Here is a 20,708-nt window from a genome sequence, read left to right as displayed (position 1 = left end):
TGTCCCTGCTTTTCTTCCTCCAAGCTTGTTTCTCTTTGCTATAACTTGTTTCTCTTTGGTATAACTTTTTTGGTCAGCTCTTTCTTCCTTGAACATCCTGTAAATTCTGGGAGGTGGATACAAAATTTTACAGGTGGGAAAACAGGCTTAGAAAGGCTCAAGTTGTTGCAAGACCTTTTCCTTCTGCATCTGAGAGACCATAGGGTCTGTGCTTACAGGAAGACAGCACCCACTTGGCTTCACACTGAAATTTTGTTGACTTCATGTTGCTCAAGAACTGATGAGAGCAAGAGGTGTGAATTTTTTTAAAAAAGTCATCCAAAGAGGAAAACTTCAACTAAGGTTTTCTAGGTCCCAGTAGTTCAGCAGCTATTTGTGGGTCTTAGGACCCCTTTATACTCTTAAGATTAAGGTTCCCAAAGAGCTTTCATTTATGTGGATTATATCTGTCAATATTAACCTATTTTGTAATTAATACAGAGACATTCAAAATATAATCCTCATTCCTTTAAAACTAACAATAAACCCCTTCTATGTTATAAAAAGAACCCCCGTATGTGTTATAACAATAGAACAACCTTATATGAAATTACAATATGACCACCGAAAGTAAGGATTATTATGTGACCGTGATGGGGGTGTTAGCTAACAGTGGTAATCATATTGCAGTATATCAAATCAACATGTTGTACACTTGAAACTTACATAATGTCATAGGTCATTTGTATCTCAATTTAAAAAAAAGAAAAATAATAAGATAGGGGGAAAGAAGCGTATGGAACATGGGGCCGGGTGACATCATCAGATCGGAGTTTTGAGCCTGACAAGCATGTCCATGTGTGTCTCTCCCCTTCCCCGCCACAGGCTCCAGCATGCGGCCCCAGCCCCGCAGAAGCCCCCATGCCGCCCCGGCCCCCGGCGCGCTGTGCTAGCCTCCAGCCAGGGCGTGGGGAGGCGCGGAGGCCATGGCCAGCCACGTGGACCTGCTGACCGAGCTGCAGCTGCTGGAGAAGGTGCCCACGTTGGAGCGGCTGCGCGCCGCCCAGAAGCGCCGGGCCCAGCAGCTGAAGAAGTGGGCGCAGTATGAGCAGGACCTGCAGCATCGCAAGCGCAAGCACGAACGGAAGCGCAGCACGGGCGGCCGGCGAAAGAAGGTGTCCTTCGAGGCCAGCGTGGCCCTGCTGGAGGCCTCGCTTAGGAACGACGCTGAGGAAGGTAGGTCACTCCTGGTCCTGGTTGGTGGGTGGCCCCCTGGGCCTCTTGGATTCTGGGTTCTGTGCCAGTGGAGGGGAGAGCTGGGTGGGTCTGGCCCTCGCCCACGTTTGCGCAGCCCCACACATCTTAGGAGATGGATGCTCCTAGGAAGGGCTCTGAAATCTGAGACTTCTTTTTGAAAACAAGAATACCAGCCTTTGGCTAATGAATACTCATTTTCCTTTCCTCCCACTAATATTGACGGTCAACCTACATCTTGCGCATTACTATTCCAGATATGGTGGTGAACCAGTTGGATTTGGTTTCTCTCCTCCAGGAGCTCAGTACTCACAGGACTTTGCATTCCTAAGCTCCTCCTCTGTACGGCAGAACTGTCTGCTGGTCCCTTTTATTTGGTCTTCACTTTAGAGGTAGATGGTTTAGAGGGGTGGAGAACAGCATAGGCTCTGAGGTTAGATGACCCAGGTCTCAAGCTGGTTTTGGGAATTATCCCCTGGGTGACCCTGCCAAGTCTCTTCAGCTCCCTGTACCTTAGTTTCTGCCTCTGTAAAATGGGGATAATAATAGTATCCACCTCCAGGGCTTGCTGTGAACACTAAAATAGAGAATACCTGCAAGTCCTTGACATGGTCCCTCCTACTGTGTAAGTGATTAGTATGTTTTAGTTTATTATATTGTTACTATATTTTATTACATTATATTTATATACATTTATATAAAATTATACTTGTATAAAATTACATTTATTTAAAGAGTGTCCAGCAAGTCTAGAAACAGAGACGAATGTACACAGTGTTGTCTAGGACATTTTCACTCTGTAAAACGGATGAATAAATAAATATGAACACATATATGCATTCCTATAATCTGTTTCCAGATTTTATGGATACCCTGTACTTGTTATATTTTATTCAGTTATTGTCATTATGTGTCTTATGATCCAGATATCATGATACCAAAGAGGCAGGTACAATAATACCCATTTTACAGATGGGGAAACTGAGACCCAGCAAGGTTCAGGAACTTGACCAAGGGAGGAGAGCTGGAATCAGAACTCCCAGGATCCAGGTTCTTGTCCCTGGCTTCATGGCCTCATGGGTTTGCTCCCCATTATAAGAGTGAACAGAGGATCGGTGATTTGGCCAAAGCCCTCTTCTCTGAGCATGCTCTGAGGGGTCACGCCTGCTCACTGTGCAGCTGAGATGTGTCCATGCATCCCGTGTTCCCCTCAGCAGGCTCTGGTCCCTCCCTGTATATGAATCCCTTCTGCCTGTCCTTGGAGGGACCTAGCCATGTTTCCTGGGTCCCTCTGGCCTCCTGTCTCCACACGCCCCCCCGCCCCCAGACACTTGGTGCTAAAGCAGCCAATAAAAGAACTGAAGGGTGGAGGCATTTACCACTCCAAAGAGTATTAGGGTTTACAAGAGTATTAGGGTCCTCAGGTTCTAGAACCCTCTGAGAAGCACACTTCCCTTTCTGCCCTGGTTACAGAGAGCTCTGGGAACTGAGTAGGGAGGCATTCCCGGAACCAGTCAGCTGCAAAATGCGCAGCCAGAGCCGGGGTGAGCAGCCCCTGTGAGAGAGGCGTGAAATCTCAGGCTCCAGGGACGTGGCCCTGCGAGGCTACTTCCCACGTGTCATTTGCCGGGTGACGCGTCGGGTCCCTCCCACTCAGTGGGCGGCACGTCATGACGTCTGATTTTGTCGTGGGCGGCGCTGCATCAGCCCTCCTTTCACACTCATCTTCCACCCCCTTCTCCCCTGCCTGAGGCCCCTTTCCCCTCGCTGAAGGGGCTTTTCAGAGGCTCTGTGAGCCGGATGACCGGCTGCTTCGGAGCATTCGTGCCTCCCCCCAGCCTTCCGCTTCCCCAGCCCCGGCCCCCGCCCCCTGGCCCGCACCGCGGTGCGCTCCCACGGGTGCAGGTTAGAAAGAGTGCTGGGCTTGGGTCCAAGGTCCAGGGGCCCCTCGGCCCTGCATGTGACCTTCAACGGCTTGTTTCACCTCTCCGGCTCCAGTTTCTTAATCTGTAAAAGGGGTTTTGAACGCTTGCCCTCAAGGGGGTGTAGCAAGAATTAGACAAGATCCTGGATGTCACAGCTCTTTGAAAAGTGACCCTGAACCCTGCACCAGCATGGTGATCATTTTAACACACTTTTCCCTATGTTTTTTTTTATTTTTATTTTTTAAGACTTTAATGTTTTTAAGAACCCAAATACATGCTTCTGGTAAAAATCAAACTACATAGAAATGTAAAGAGTAAAAAGTCCCGTCCATCCCTCCTCCCTTCCTTCCTCCCTCCCTTCCTTCCTTCCTTCCTTCCTTCTTTCCTTCCTTCCTTCCTCCCTCCCTCCCTCCCTTCCTTCTGTGATTACTAATGCTCTTAGTTTGATGTGCTTCCTTCTGGGCATTTTTCTTACTTACGTATTTGTAGACTTGGCGAAATAAAGAGCTAGTTTGTGATTTTTGTTTGTTTTGGTTTTTATGTAAGTGATAATATACTCGATACCTTATTCTGTAGGTTTTTATTTTTACCCAGCAGTGTATCTTGGAGGTGTTTTCATGCCAGTACAATGGGATAATAGATCTGCATTCTCCTTTTTAATTGCTTCGTAGTATTCTGCAGTATGGATTCACCAGCATTTTTGAACTACTTCCTTTTTGTTAGGCATATAAGTGTTTTCAGTAGTTTTGCTTTTGCCACAGTGAATGTTTTGTGCACACATGCAAATGTTTATCTGTATATTAAATCTGAATAAGAAAAGTGATAGATCCCCCAGGCTGTTCCCCTGACAGCCAAGTGAGAGTGGAGGGCCAGAGCACTGCGCCCCGTGGCAGGCAGTTGGAGTGCGGTGAGAGGTGCCCCTGGGGTCCACAGTTATCTGGGTTTTGAGCGGGGGTGTGGAAGCTGCCAGCCGCCAGCAGGCGCTGTCACCAGACTATGTTCAGCTTCCTGGCAGCATGACCAAGCCCGGTGCTCCCAGCTGGCTAGGACGGCTTCTGCATGCTGGGGAGCTGGTGCCGGGGCAGCTGCTGGGGCGTTAGATGACAGTGGGATGGGAACGTGGGGTAGCAGCTCCCCCGCTCCCCTGAGCTCACAGCAGTGGCTGAGTCAACCTCCTCCACCTGCCAGGGTGATGTGAGTCATTCCTGGAGTAAGGCAGTGCTGGGGAACTCACTGACTTTCCTTCTCTGGCTCCGCATCGCCTCAGGCTAATGTCCGGGCACCAGGCACCCTCCATGGCCTTGGACTTGCCTGAGCCCCATGTTCCCACTGCTGGGTATCAGTTCCAGCCACTTCCACCTCCTCTGGCTTCCTGCCCAAGCCCTGCGTTCTCTTACCTTTCCACCTTTGCATATGCGGTTCCCTCTGTCTGGAACACTCTTCCCCTGACTAAGTCCTACACCCTTCAGGTTTAAGTCCTGTGGTACCTTCTTGGGGAGCTGTCTCTGATCCTTTTCTGTACCCTTTCCCCCATCACTAGGTAGAGCAGTAACTCAGTACACAGCTGACTTGGGTCCAAGGTCCAGGGGCCTTGGCAGTGCAGTGTCGTGGAGAGAAGCATAGTCTCCAGAGCTAGTTATCCAGGACTCCCCATCCCAGCTCTGCCATATACTAGCTGCGCAACCTGGGAAAGTTCATTAATTTCTTGGTGCCTCGGTTTCCCCCATCTGTAAAAACAAGGATGATATAGTACACTTGCCTTAATTTAATCCTGTAGGATTAAATTGGGTTGACACATGTGGGAGTGGTATGGTAAGAAGTACATATGCTATACATATGATATCACTTCTATGTGGAATCTAAAATATGACACAGATGAACTTATTTGCAGAACAGAAACAGACCCACAGACATAGAAAACAAACTTATCGTTGCCAAAGGGGAAAAGGGAGGCGGAGGGATAAATTAGGAGTTTAGGATTAGCAGATGCAAACTACTGTATATAAAATAGATAAACAACAAGGTCTTACTGTATAGCACAGGGAACTATATTCAATATCTTGTAATAAACTATAATGGAAAAGAATATGAAAACATATATATGTATAACTGAATCACTTTGCTGTACACCGGAAACTAACACAACACTGTAAATTAACTATACTTTAATTTTAAAAATTTAAATGAGAAGTACATATGATATAAATTGTTGTTATCCTGCATTATCTATTATTCTACACTTACATAATCTATTATTAGTGTATATTCTGATTGTCATCATTATTATTATTTACCAAGTGCTTGCTTTGTACCAGGCTGCCTGCTTTACAGGCATTATCTCAGTTAATCTTTCCAGCAATCCTCTGAGGCAGAGAGTCAAACTCCATTTTTAAAAAACAGCTCTATTGAGGTTTAATTTACATATCATCAAATTTGCCCATTTTAAGTGTACAGTTCAATGATTTTCAGTAAATTTACAAAGTTGGGAATCCATCACCACAGCATAGTTGTAGAATATTCCATCGCCCCAAAAAGAAACTTTGAGCCCATTTGTAGTCATTCCCAGTTTCTGCTCCAGCCCCTGCCCCAGGCAACCACAAATCTATTTTTTGCCTCTATATATTTGCCTTTTCTGGACATCTCATTTACATGGACTTATACACTATGTGATCTTTTGTGATTGGCTACTTTCATTTAGAATAATGTTTTCAAGGTGCATCTAGGCTGTGGCATGCATCAGGACTTTATTCCTTTTTATTGCCCTATAGTATTCTGCAGTATTGATGTGCCACATTTTGGGGACCCATTCACCAGTTGATGAACATTTGGATGGTTTCCATTTGGGATTATGATGAGTAATGCTGCTAAGAACATTTGTATGCAAGTCCTTTTGGGGACATATGTTTTCATTTGTCTTGGGCAGTTACCTAGGAATGGAATTGTTGGGTCACGTGGTAAATTTATGTTTAACTTTTAAGAAACTGCTAAACTGTTTTGCAAAATGACTTCACAATTTTACATTCTCAGACTTCATTTTACAGGTGAAATTGTACATTGTACCCTTACATTGAAGCTGTGAGAGGCTATGTCACTTGCCAAGATCTCATAGGTTTTAAGTGTCAGACCTGGGACTTGAACCCAGATCTGTTGTCCCTGAAGCCCATGCTTTTAACCACCAGGTGGTCCTGGTACCTCCTGCTTTTTTTTTTAAAGAAAATAAGAGAACCATTCACTTGTGGTTCGATCTGTGTCTCTGTGGGCCTTAAGGACCCTGATGTTTCTGCTGGCCTCTTGGGCCCTTAGTACTGGGGGGTCCCTGGATAAGCTCTTCATCCCTGTAACTTCTTTCCACGCCACATGAGCCAGCCTCTCTTGACACCACCAAACATTTATTAAGTTGTCAGGGCTTCTGTTCTTCCCTCAGAATATGCAGAGTTTCCTTTGTGGAAACTGTGTTCACATTGAGGAAGAAGTTTGAGTGATTCTTCTATAGCCTGATTTTAACTCTTCAGCTGTTATTCTCGTGGTAAAGGTTTTCAAACTTTTTTTTTTTAAGTGGAAACTTTTCTTTAAATGCAATATTATGCAGAAACCCAATATGTAAAGCACATGAAGGAACTATTCTGGCTGAGGTAGGCGGGGGGTGCTGGCTCCTCAGCCATCTCCCCTCCCCCACCCCACCCCCATAAACTTCTCCCCAACTCCCAGGTGCGTTGGCGGACACCTGGGCTCTGCAAGCCAAGCTTCAACCATTGACTCATCTAAAGAAAACACAGCTCTAACTTTCACTTTTGATGATTTTGAAAAGGGAAGTTTCTTTTCTCCTAATTATAAAAATAATGCGTCCTCATTTGTAGAAAAAATGTAAAGTACAGAAAAGAAAACATTAAGAAGAAGATAAAATCACGTCCTCCTACTGAAGAGCAACAATCATTGATAATATTTTGGTGTCGTTCTGTCAGTCAGAGCTCTGATCGGAAACAGAAATTGCTCTCACGTGGGATAATTTGAGAAAAGCTTAATAAAGGAGCAATTTGCAGAGTTTAGGACAATAGTCTTCACACTTTTTGGTCTCAAAGCCCCTTTATATTATTAAAAACTGAGAACCCCTAAGAACTTTTGTTTAACTGGGTTCTATATCAATATTTACCATATTGGAAATTAAAGCTGAGGAATTAAAATAAATGTGTATTCACTGACTAAAACATAAAAATAAATTCATTAACTGTTGTACTAGTTATCTACTGTTGCATAGCAGATGAGCTCAGAATTTAGAAACTTAAAACAATAAATATTTACTGTCTTACACAATTTCTGTGAGTCAAGAACCCTGGAGCAGCTTAGCTTGGGTGATTCTAACTCAGGGTCTCTCATAAGTTTGCAATCACCTCAAGGTTTAACTGGGGCTGGAGAATCCACTTCCAAGATGCCTCACCCACATGGCTCTTGGCAGGAGGCCTCAGTTTCTTGCCATATGAGCCTCTCCCTAGGGCTGCTTGAGCATCCTCTCAACATGGCAACTGGCCTCCTGCAGAGCCAGTGACCCAAGAGATAGAGCGAGGAGGGAACCACAGTGCCTTTTCCGACCTAGCCTTCTAAGTCACATACCATTGCTTCTGCCATATTCTATCCATTAGAAATGATTCACTGAGTCCAACCTACACTCAAGGGGAAGGGAATTAGGCTCTACCTCTTGAAGGGAGGAGAATTTGTGGACATGTTTGAAAACCACCACACATGTTGACATAAATCTTTTTATGAGAAATGATATTTTCTTTTTTTTTTCTGGATTATCCATTTATTTTAAGGCAAAGTTTTCTTAAAACTGACTCAGACTTTGAATATATAATTTTAATCAAAATATTTTTAAAATTCTACTAAATATTCATATAGGAAAGTAAATTAGACTTTTTCACAAATAATCAAGATATGATATTTTCAAAATGAAAAAAAATAGTGAGGAGAGTAGCCTTGTTTTATGCTTTTGCAAATCTTTTAAAGGTCTGGCTTAATAGAAGACAGCTGGATTCTCTCATCCACTTCTGAATTCAATCTGTTGTGATATGTTATTTTGGTTGAAGTAAATGAAGAAAATCTTACCTCACACAGATATATAGTTGGAAAAGGGAGGAAATATTTTAATTGCTTTTTCAGATAAATGTGGATATTCTTTGAAATCTCAATCAAATGCAACAGGTATTAGTTTCTTGAAGGTTAATTGCAATGTGGAATCTGAAACTAGATCAATTTTTAGCCTTTCTTATGCTATTACGTTAAAATCCATTGGTTTGTCTTACATTCTGAATGGCTCTTTTATACATGCATACTTTTTCAACATAATGTATTGGTCTGTTAGAAAATATTGGTTCACTTTTTTGGATATGACACCAAAAGCAAACAAAAGCGACAAAAGCAAAAGTAAACAAGTAGGACTACATCAAACTAAAAGGCTTCTGTGCAGCAAAAGAAACAACTAATAAAATGAAGAGGCAACCTACAGAGTGGGAGATAATATTTGAAAACCATATATCAGATAAGGAGTTGATATCCAAAGTATATAAAGAACTTATACAACTCAATAGCAAAAAAGCTAAATAATCCAATTTAAAAATGGACAGAGGACCTGAATAGACATTTTTCCAAAGAAGATACACAAATAGCCAACAGGAACATGAAAAGATGCTCAACATCACTAATCATCAGGGAAATGCCAGTCAAAACCACAATGGGATATCACCTCACACCTTTTAGATTGTCTATTAATCAAAAAGATGAGATAATAAGTGTTGGTGAGGGTGTGGAGAAAAGGGAACTCTGTGCACTGTTGGTGGGAATGTAAATTGGTGAAGCCACTGTGGAAAATAGTATGGAGATTCCTTTAAGAATCAAAAATAGAACTACCATATGATCCAGCAATCCCACTTTTGAGTATATATCCAAAGGAAATGAAATCACTACCTTGTAGAGATATCTGCATTGCAATATTCATTGTAGCATTATTCACTACAACCTAAATGTCCATCAACGAACGAATGGATAAAAAAATGTGGTATATATATATATATATATACACACACACACACACACACACACACACACACACACACACAAAATGGAATATTATTTGGCCATAAAAGAGAAGAAAATACTGCCATTTAGGACAACATGGATGAAACTCGAGGGCATTATGCTAAGCAAAATGTCAGAGAAAGACAAATATTGTATGATACCACTTTACAAGTAGAAGTAAAATAGCCAAACTCATAGAAACAGAGTAGAATGGTTATTGCTAGGGCCTGGTAAGGGTGGGGGTCAAAGGGTATAAACTTCCAGTTATAAGACGAATAAGTTCTGGAGATCTAACATACAGCAGGCTGACTATAGTTAACAATAATATATTATATATTTGGAATTGCTAGGAGAGTAGATCTTAAATGTTCTCACCACACATATGCAAAAAGGTTAATTACCGGAGACAATGGAGGTGTTAACTAACCTTACTGTGGTAATTATTTTGCAATATATACGTATCAAATCAACACGTTATACACCTTAAACTTTCACAATGTTATATGTCAATTATATCACAGTGAACCTGGAGGAAAAAATAAAGTATTGGTTGACTGAGTTATACAGATCTTCTAAATGTTGACACATTTCATTATACAATATAAAAAATTTATACTTTCTAACCTATATGGAATATAATCTGCAAAAAAAACCCAAAACTAAATCACTGTGCTGTACACCAGAAACTAATACAATATAGTAAATAAACTATACTTCAATAAAAAATTTATATTTTCAACACTAATCTCACCAGAAAATTCTTCCAAGTACTGGGAAACTATAAGGTCATGGTGGTGATACAAGTTTTTGCCTGAAAGCTCAAATTCTATCATTGGCAATAAACATTATCAGTGAGAGGATCTCTTTGTCCTTTTTAGAGAAAAAGACTGATAACCATTGTTTGTCCATGTTCTGGGGGGCACACACGGGGTGTACTCATGCCAGTTGTCTTCACTCTTGGTATCCGCATTCAAACACAGAGTGACTGTGTGTGTATTTACAAAATAACTTTCACCCTAACATTTGTCAGTTCAACAAAATTAGTCATCTACTCTGTACTTTGAAGAACCTAAGCCAAGTAGTGGTATAAATAAGGACTGGGGTGGGAGGCCATTTGTAAGCTATGACACCAGGGAGAGTGCCTCTGAGGGGGTGACTTGGGCTGACCTTTGAATGTGGAGAAAGAGGCAGCCACGTGGGAATCTGGAGGAACGGGATGAAGGCATGGGATGGGAATGAACTTGAGGATGGAAAGAAGATGGAGGCAGAGAGGTAGCCTGGGGGACATTGACCCCTGAAGACTGTGGTAGGACGTGTACATTTAATTGGGTTGAGATGAAAAGCCACTGGTGGGTTTTGAGAGGGGGAAGCATGTGGTGAGACATAGATTGTGAAAAGCCTTTGCTGGCTGCTGAGTGGAGAAGAGACAGTAGGAGTCTTATTTCTATGGGAGCATGAGTGGGAACAGGGAGGCCTTATCACAAGCTATCTCAGAGGCTTAGGTGACAGCCTGAGTGTTGGCCGTGGGGATGGAGAAACGAAGAGGTAGAGCCGCCAGGGCTTGTGTGTCAGGTGACAAAGGGAAGGACTTGGAGATGACCCTTGGTTTTTGACTTGAGCACCTAAGTGGATGATGGTGCCGTATTTTGAGACTGGAAAGACTGGGGTGGGAGGGAGGTGGGAATTTGAAGAGAATCGAGAGTTCTGCAGGGCCATCCAAGTTGACATGCCTTTTTAACATCCAAGGAGTGGTCTCAGGGATGGATTTAAAAATTTGGGAGTCATCAGCTTACAAATGCAACCTTTTTAAACTGAAGGGACTGTCTGAGATCATGTAGGAAGTAAGATAGAGCAAAGAAGGGGCCCTAAGAGAAAGCCCTGGGACACCTTAATAGCTACATGTTAAGCCAAGAAGAGAACAATGGGGACCAAGAACCATCTGCCAGGGAAGAAGAAAGAAAACTAGGATGGTGTGGCATCTCAGAAGCCTAGGGAAGGAGGTGATTTTAGAAGAAAAGTCTGTCTGCTGAGTCAAATGTTGCTTAGAGGTTGACTATTTTATTGTCTTTATATAGTCTTTGGAAAAGAGATTTTAAATGACAACCTCATACAGCTCTGTCTGAGTGTACCATAATTTATGGAACCACTTTCCATATTATTGGATTTTGAGGTCGTTTCTAATTTTTGCTACTATAAATTATGCCATCGTGATTATCATTGTATAAAAGTATTTGGCCACAGCTTTGATGATTTACTTAGAGTAGCTTCTCAGAGGCTCAATAGACTCAAGGATATAACATATGCAAAGCTTCAATATAAACTGCTTATTTGGTCACCAGAAAGGTTACATCAGTTTACACCCCAATCAGCAGTGGGTACCAGGCCTGTCTGACCTCTGCCTTCCCCATCAACACGGGTCAGTGGCACTAAAAACACACTTTGCTGATACATTTGATATATGAAAAATAGTTCTGTGGTCCTAATATGCATACAATTGAGATGTTTGAGGTTGAATACCTATTTATAAGCTTACTGGTCATTTCTTTCCCTGTTTAGATTTTTGTCCATTTTTTCTACTACTGTGTTTCTTTTTCTTATTGATTTCAATGATTGTATATGTTTGTGTGTGAGGGGGAGAAGAAAAGAGGAAGAATGAAAACAGAGGGGGAGATGTTAACTCTGTTGTCATGTATGGTGCAAATATTTCCTGCATTATGTGTGTGTGTGTGTGTGTGTGTGTGTGTGTGTTTGCTTTAACATTTTGTTTATCATATATATTTTTTATGCCCTGGAGTCCTTAATTTTTATGTAGCCAAACCTAATGATATTCGCTTTTTTTCCCAATTATTTTGTTCTTTGCTTTTATCCCTCTAAAACAAGGGTCAGAAAACTATGGCTGGAAAGCCAGATCTTCCCACCATCTGTTTTTGTAAATAAAGTCTTATTGACACACAGCCACAGCCATTTGTTGACATACTGTCTCTGCTTTCACAGCATAATGGCAGAGCTGAGTAGGTGCAACAGAGACCATAAGGCCTGCAAAGATGAAAATATTTACTCTCTGGCCCTTTACAGAAAAAGTTTGCTGACTCTTGCTCTAAAGTGTTTCCTCATCCAGTGATGTATATTACCCTTTATGTTCTAGATTTTTGGGGCCTTATTTAAATAAATTAAATATGTAATCCTTCTGGAATTCATTTGAGTACAAAGTAATAACTGAAAAAACTGTCTATCTCTACATTGTTTCCAAAGAATTATCAATTGTTCAGCATCTTTCCCTTCCCCGTGAGTTTGTGATGCCACCCTCATACTCTAGACCCTTATCTGTGAAGAAGGGTAACTTTCCAAGCTGTTTATCTGTTCTAACAATCTGTTTTTGTGCCAGTTTTGCACTGTTTTGATCCTTGTAGTTCTATATTGTGGCTTAATGTATGTTAGAAAAGTCCTTCTTCATATGGCTCTTCCTTTTCAAAATGTTCCTGGTTATTTTCAGCTGTTCACATAATATTTAAGACCTTTTGGGTTAGTTTTCCCTGCAAAGCTCAAAAATAGATTCCTCCAAAATTGATCAGTATTATAAACGGACACAGGGTTTCAGCTTTTCAAAATGAAAGGAGTTCTGGAGGTGGATGGTGGTGATGGTGGTGAATATATTTAATACCAATGAACTGTACACTTTAAAATAGTTGAGATGGTAAGTTTTATGTTATGTGTGTTTTACCATGATAACAAAAATTGAAAAAAATTTTAACCAGGGACTGATGGGAAGGGAGAAAGAGACATTATTGTCTAATGGGTACAGAGTTTCAGTTCGGGAAGATGAAAAAAGTTCTGAAGATGGATGATGGTGGTGATGGTTGCACAACAATGTGAATGTACATAATACCACTGAACTGGACACTAAAAGTTGTTAAAATGGTAAATTTTATGTTATGTATATTTTACCACAATTTAAAAAGTTAATTTGGGCTAAGCTGATTTTTGTCATAGTGAGTTTTTCTAAGTAGGTGAGTAGTACATGTCTCTATTGGGAAAGTATTCTTTTATGTCCTTTAGGAAGGCTCTAGGGTTTGTTTTTGTTTTGTTTTGTTAATTTTTATTTATTTATTTATTTATTTATTTATTTTTGGCTGTGTTAGGTCTTCGTTTCTGTGCGAGGGCTTTCTCTAGTTGTGGCGAGCGGGGGCCACTCTTCATCGCGGTGCGCGGGCCTTTCGCTGTCGCGGCCTCTCTTGTTGCAGGGCACAGGCTCCAGACGCGCAGGCTCAGTAGTTGTGGCTCACGGGCTTAGTTGCTCCGTGGCATGTGGGATCTTCCCAGATCAGGGCTCGAACCCGTGTCCACTGCATTGGCAGGCAGATTCTCAACCACTGCACCACCAGGGAAGCCCTAGGGTTTGTTTTTTATTTTCATGTAAGCTCTGTTTATTTCTCGAAAGGCGGGCTTTAAGTTTTTGTATATTAACTTTGTATCAGGCCACTGAGCGCCTGAGTCTCAGCTTTTCAGTAGGTTCCTTGGGGGTTTTCTGTGTAGAAAATAACATTATTTGCAGATCGTAGGGTTGTCTGTTTATTCAAACCCTGTTCATTCCAGGGTTTCATTCAGCCTGTCCTGCCTGTATCATCTCCTCCCATCTCTTCTCCCCCTGACTCTTATGAGATGTGACTTTGAGATTTGTGAACATGCTCTACTTTGTCTATATCTTTCCCCAAAGTCTGATCTGGTCCACCCTAGGGTGAATGACGCTGTCAGTTTCCTCGTTCAGGTTGAGTGTGTCTATTAGTATGACTAAGTTTCCATTGGCTTTTTGGGCAGCCACTGTTGACTCATATTGAGTTTATAAGAAACTAAAGCTCTCGGGTCAGTGTCCCATTAGTGGAGTTACATCTTCCCCATCTGGTCCTAATGCAGTTGATCTTTTTTTAAAAATAACTATTTGTTGAAGTGTATTATTCATACAGAAAGGGGAAAAACTGGTTGCACTTTCATATGCTGAGGGTCCCCATGCAACCAGCACTCAGATCAAGAGGCACAACATCAGCAGCACCCCAGCAGCCTTCCTGGACACACAGGTGATTTTCAACATTGAAGTTGAGGCTCTAAATTTATCTTGTTGAGTTTTGTTTTGTTTGTTTTGTTTTTTTGACTGTGTTGTGCGGCTTGTGGGATGTTAGTTCCCAGACCAGGGATTGAACCCAGGCCCTCAGCAGTGAAAGTGCAGGGTCCTAACCACTGGACTGCCAGGGAAGTCGCAATCTTGTTGAGTTTTGAGCCCATTATCCCCCTGCTCAAATAATTTGGATGTCTTGAATGATAAATTAAGACTGGTGACAGGAAATCCAACTCAAACTAACACATGTGTATACAGGGGACTACCAAAAAATGTCTCTGAGTAGATGACTGTCAGCAGTTTGAAGTATATATCCTATCTTTTTTGCAACACCAATAGGAATTATTTCTCCTCTCAATCATGTCATAGGTTCAACAATCCCAGAACTGAATGTCATTGGCTGAGATTGGCTATATACTTACCTCTCAGCCAATCACAGTGACTAGAGCATGAGTACAAAGCTATGATTGGTCTGATCTGAGTCATATGTCCACTCTTAGAGTCAGCTCCTCCCAAAATACATGGACTGGTGCTTGCAGGTATGTTGTACCTACCCCAAGGAAAATTGGGATGCTATTACCAGAAGGAGGGAAAATGGATGCTGGCCAGGCCATAGTTAAATATGTCTACTTCAAACGAAATATTCATCAACAGTTTCTGCTCCATGTTGTTCATAAATGCAATGAACATTTGCCTTCTAGTTCAGAATTGTCCAGTAGAACTTTTTCTGATTATGGAAATGCATTGTCCAGTATGGTAGCTGCTAGTCACATGTGGCTATTGAACACTTAAAATGTGACTAGGGTGACTAAGGAACCAATATTTCAATTTTATTTAATTTAAAATAATTCAAGTAGTAAATGTGGTTAGGCTGGAGGCTACTGTATAGGACACCACAGGCCTTGACCATTATTCAAATCCTTGACAAAAATGTTGAACATGGCCAAAGACAAGAGCTTGGGAGCACAACTCCAGAGACCGCCTTCATATTAAGGTATCACAGGCAATCATTACCCACTGGGGATATTTGTTCAACTGAAATGAACTTAACTGTACTGTTACTTGTAGTTGGTATGTGGGAACACCTTCCTTTTCTACAGAAACTTGAAAGAAGAGTTCTCTCTGAGGATTAACTTATAACAAAACATGTCATGAATCAGAGTAGAGACTCTTGCACAGACATTCATGGAACACAGTCTGGACATCTTCAGACCAGCACTGGTGGTTCAATAGTGAATAAGAGACCAGGCCAGGCCAAGCTGGAGCTGAGTCTAGCAAAGTCATTTTGGAGAAAGCACAGTATTCACATGCTTCACAGTAGATAATGTTATAAAAAGAGCTTTGTCAAGAACAGATGCCTAGATTATTCTAAGTGAAATAAGTCAGACAGAGAAAGATAAATACAGTATGATATCACTTATATGTGGAATCTAAAACAACCAGACTCATAGAAACAAAGACTAGAAGAGTGATTGCTAAGGACTGTGAGATGGGGAAAATGGGGGGAAGAAAAAAAAAGAAACCAGTTTTCTCTCACCTTTTATTTATTTATTTTTAAATTTTTTGTATGGTATTTATCTCAGGGAATTAGGATTATAGAGGTTTTTTTTTTTAATTACAGAATTTCTCCCTCCCTCCCTCCATCCCTCCATCCCTCCCTTCCTTTCTTCCTCCCCTCCTTCCTCCCTGTTTGTCTCCCTCCCTTCCTCCCTCCCTTCCTTTCTCCTTCCTTCCTTTCTTTTTCTTTTCGGCTGCGTTGGGTCTTAGTTGCGGCATGCGGGATCTTTTCGTTGCAGCGCATGGGCTCTTCATTGCGATGCACGGGCACCTCTCTAGTTGTGGCATGGGGGCTCCAGAGCACGTGGGCTCTGTAGTTGCAGCACGCGGGCTCTCTAGTTGTGGCGCATGGGCTCAGTAGTTGCAGTGCGTGGGCTTTGTTGCCCTGCGGCATGTGGGATCTTAGTTCCCCGACCAGGGATCGAACCCACGTCCCCTGAATTGGAAGGCGGATTCTTAACCACTGGACCACCAGGGAAGTCCGTCTCTCACCTTTTAAAAAATGTAATTTGTACACTTTGATAGACAGACTTGCTTATTTGTCTGGTTTTTAATAATATCAATACTTCTATGCAAAGAGAGAATGCAATGTGTTTTTCAATGGTAGAAAAAAATTGAAGCGTAAAAACGGACGTTTCTACAGATTGTTACAATATATTCCCTTAGTTTTACAACAATTATGAAAAAGGTTATGATCTTGATATGCTTCTGAGTTTGCTGAAGCCAGTTTGAAAGCTCTTATTCCATTCCCTTCAACATACCGCTGTTAAACTGATTTCTATACTGCATGTCATTAAAACAAAACAAGGAAGCATCATACGTAAAAGTTATGCCCTGCAAGTACTGTTGTTGTCAATTCAACTTAGGTAGATATGTTAATAAGCAAGAAGCAAGCTCATTTTTTACATTAAAAGCTTTAAATACAGATATAATAGTGTTTATTTTTTCAGAGAGTGTATATAGGCATTTAATATGGGGAATCAGTATTCTGCTCATAACTTTTTGTTTTATTATAATTGCAAAAAGACAAAAAGTTCTAAGTATAACAGTGAATCCTTTTTTTTTAATTTTAATTTTATACTGGGGTATCGTTGATTAATAATGTGTTAGTTTCAGGTGTACAGCAAAGAGATTCAGTTATACATATACATTTATATATTCTTTCTCGAATTCTAAGTATAACAGTGAATCTTTTAAATCAACATATATACACACTTTCAACAATGTGTACAGTTTTGTACTTTTTTCCTTTTTCCCTCCATTGTTAGTTTGATTATATTTATTCAAGTGTAATTCTATGTCTATTGAATCCAATTATAAACATTAGGATTTAAAAAAAAAAACCAGATGCCTAGAAAAAGGAGGCTAGGGGATCATTTATGAGCAGTGAGATCTAAATACTGTCCAAGGGAGAGGAGAGTGTGACCAACAACTTTGAAGATTACCATCCCGTTGCTAAGGACACTCTGATTATGGAAAAGGAGACTTCAACCCATGTTGACGTAATGCCGTTAAATGTGATGATTATGTATCTCCTTGCAACCCTCTGATTATAATTTGGTGTGCCAGTCAGGTCTGCCTACAGATGCAGAATGAGTCGATCATGCTTAAATGAATTTCTGGCATGCAAGACAATTCTCTTTCTCACGTGAAACTGGCATTGTGGTTTTATTCAATAGCCTTATATGCTTGGATAGTGTGAGATTACTCTTGGGAGGAGAAACCACTTGTAATAGACAGATAAACCACAGTGATGCCATTCTGGGGGATTCAACCAATTTGGTGCTCTCCTGGAACCTTCTTAAACCTGACACACCATGACACCAGCATTTCGCTGGGTGTTGATATGGAGATATATGAGAGGCTTGTCAAATGCTCACTGAAGTGTAGACATTTCCTAACGTTGGCATTTGTCAGTCTAGGGACCCCGTGGAGGAGATAAATGAGGTATTTTTAGCATGATTTATTCTTGCTTGGCTTCTAGGAACCACTGTTTCTTTTCTAATGGAGTGAGAAAATGGTCAGTATTTCTGTCAAAGAAACTCAGAGACTCTTAAAATGCACAAACCCTAAGCCCTCCTCTCAACAATCACCAAAGCCAAAGTCATCAACCATTGGGAAGCAGGTTGGGGTTTGAAAAATAGAAGAATGTTCCAGAATCTGCTCAGAGTATTGCATTGTCCAGTGCCTTCATCCCATGATTGTGCCAACAAATAGAGCTGGTCTCACTGCCCATCCTGTCTACCATATTTGATGGAGGAATCTGTGTCCAGAGCAGAGGGGAAGACTAAGAAAGGATAGATATGGAACCCACTAAGTCCAGGAGAGGGAAATGGAACTTTTGTCATTTACACGGGAAAAGCAAATGAAACCTAAATCTTGATGGAGGAGTGAGGGTTCCCAGTCCCTCAAGAGAAACCCTAGGATACAGGCTTTTGGGCTTAATGACTCTTTCGGGTCCCTGGGCACCATGAAGATAGTAATGGCAGTCCTCTGGGTGAGTCATCATCAAGAACTATGCTGTACTGGTTGGTTGCCTATTATTGTATAACAAATCCTGAAACAAACCACCTAGTGACTTAAAACAGCTTCTTATTTTTCAAGGATTCTTTGGATTGACTGGGCAGTTCTTCCACCAGTCTTGGCTGGGTTCACTCATGAGGCTGCAGTTAGCTGCCAAGTAAACCAGTGTTTGGGCTTAGCTGGGATGGCTGGGCTTCTCTCTCCATGTGGTCCTTCATCCTGGACTTCATCTAGCATGGTGGTGTCAGGGTTTCAAGAAGGCAAGCTCTGATACACAAGCATTTATCAAGCCTTTGCCTGCATCGTGTTTGCTGATGTCTCATTGGCCAAAGTAAGTCACATGGCCAAACGCAGAGTCACTGTGGGAGAAGTCTATACAGCGTGTGGGTACTAAAAGGCATGATTCAGTGGGGGCCATTATTGTTACAATCTATACACATTCTAGACTTTGCTTTGCCCTAGACTGGAATTCTAGCAACACAATGTGATTACCCTGGACATGGATCAAACACTGTGATTGGCTATTGATTTCCCTGGAAATGTGTGGGATGTATTGGGTGGACCAAACACTGTTACCAGAGTCCTCTATCTGGGAACCCTGGGTCCTGGGTTGAGTATGCCAAGTATGTGATTGACATTGACTCTAAAACCATGTGGCAGTCAGAATTCAGTGCTGGGGAACAGTGCTTATGCTTATTTAATTTTATTGCTTATTAGCTGCATAGCCATGACTGATTTATGTGATTTCATAATATTATGTTGAATCCCCAGTAATTGGGATTAAAGTTTGGATCAATGTTGAAACAGAAACAGGAACAGAAAAATAATCATCAACCAGATGGAACAAATTATTAGTTCACAAATACAGTGTGCTCAGTAGATAAAATCTTTCAAAATGTGGATGGCACAGGGGAACTGAATCAAATGGGGGGCCTTGGTGGAAAAGTTGGGAAGCTTTGCAGAGAGGTAGGTAGACTTTGGAGCTTTTGGAGCTTAAGAACAAGGAGTCAGACAAAACTAAGTTTTAATCTCTATTTTGTGACCTTGGGTGAGTTACTTAATCTCTTTGTGCTCAAATTCCACATGTGTAAAGTGGAGAGAATGATGACTGTGGTGATGAGGCTGTGAAGATTAAAGGCCGGACAGTGAACATAGTCAATGTTGCTGTTACTATCATCTACCACTAGCTTCATTCACAGTGGACCAGAGGCAAGGTTAATATCTCTTCCTTTTTCTTTCTAATCTTTCTTCTGCTCACCCTTACTGCCATAATTACTCTCATTTTCTCTAACTCTGTTTACTCAGAGCCAGCCTCTTATCAGTGATTTACATGAGAATATTCTGATTGTAGTCATTTACACTTTAGTGTAAAAGAGTTAAAAAAATTTTTTTACAGCAATTTTCATTGTAAGCCAGTGGAAAGTGAAAGGCTTTGGCCACCCCACATAATGTAACACTTAAAAACTGCCTGCATGAGGGAGCCCTTTCAGAGTCCCTAAAACGAAAGGACCTGCCCCCTGAAGAACTTCTGTCAGACCGTTGACTGAAACCATAGGACTCAAGGTGCCCAGGATTTCCTGGTTTCCATGTGTCATCTCTTAATTCGTTTTGCTTGGCTTGAGCCATTTAAATGTTTAAAACCCATCTATAATTACAAAGCTCTTTGGAGGGGCCTTAATTGGCTTCTATACATTGCTTTCCCTAACCCTTAGGAGTTAACATGATCTGTTCCCTTGTCATTAAAACAAAACAAAACAAGACGAAAACCTGTAGATTATGTCACAAAAGTTCTCCCGAGTTATTTGGCATCTAACGTTTTGTCAAGGAGGCATGGTGACCAATCTTCATCTGAATGGGCTCGGTTTCTACACAGTCATTTCTTCCAGCTCATGACTCTCTTCTCCATTTGCTGCCCACGGATGCTGAAAATAGCTTGTTTTCTGGCAAGCTTGGGATGAGATTCCTTATGATTTAATCAGATCCATAATGAAGCTCTCCCAGCTTTTAGGAGAGAGCATCCTGAACTGCAGGGATGGTTAGGGGCAGGGCCCTGGTGACGGGGAGGAGCCTCTTGCCTCAGCATCCCACCTGGAACCAGCAGAGCTGCTCCAAGGCTATGCCAACCAACCCGCCAGGTTCCTCCTGTGTGGTGGAGACTCCTGGCTCTGCCTGGCAATGTTCCATGCCTTTGTACCATGTGGGCTCTGCTTTCCCACTCCCTGTCACCCAGACCAAAGGCCTCTAAGATAATAGGCAGGAAACATTCCATCTCTAAACATCAGCTGCTTGGT

The 20,708-nt window shown here is 41.6% G+C and overlaps 1 protein-coding gene across 5 annotated transcripts in view; it reads left to right on the top strand.

The window, feature by feature from the left end:
* PPP1R16B (protein phosphatase 1 regulatory subunit 16B) overlaps nucleotides 1-20,708 on the top strand; it is a 101,866-nt gene that overhangs the window by 25,351 nt on the left and 55,807 nt on the right. For all 5 annotated transcript variants that reach the window (XM_082361961.1, XM_082361960.1, XM_082361964.1 and 2 more), the window contains exon 2: nucleotides 865-1,215. In XM_082361961.1, the coding sequence (XP_082218087.1) occupies nucleotides 966-1,215 (250 nt within the window). In that variant the 5' untranslated portion in view covers nucleotides 865-965. The remainder of the gene's footprint in view (nucleotides 1-864; nucleotides 1,216-20,708) is intronic.

The sequence above is a fragment of the Balaenoptera borealis genome (genome assembly GCF_965194805.1).
Source record: "Balaenoptera borealis genome assembly, chromosome: 16".
Lineage (NCBI taxonomy): Eukaryota > Metazoa > Chordata > Mammalia > Artiodactyla > Balaenopteridae > Balaenoptera > Balaenoptera borealis.
Note: the sequence above shows the minus strand (reverse complement) of the source record. Positions and strands in the feature narration are given on the sequence as shown.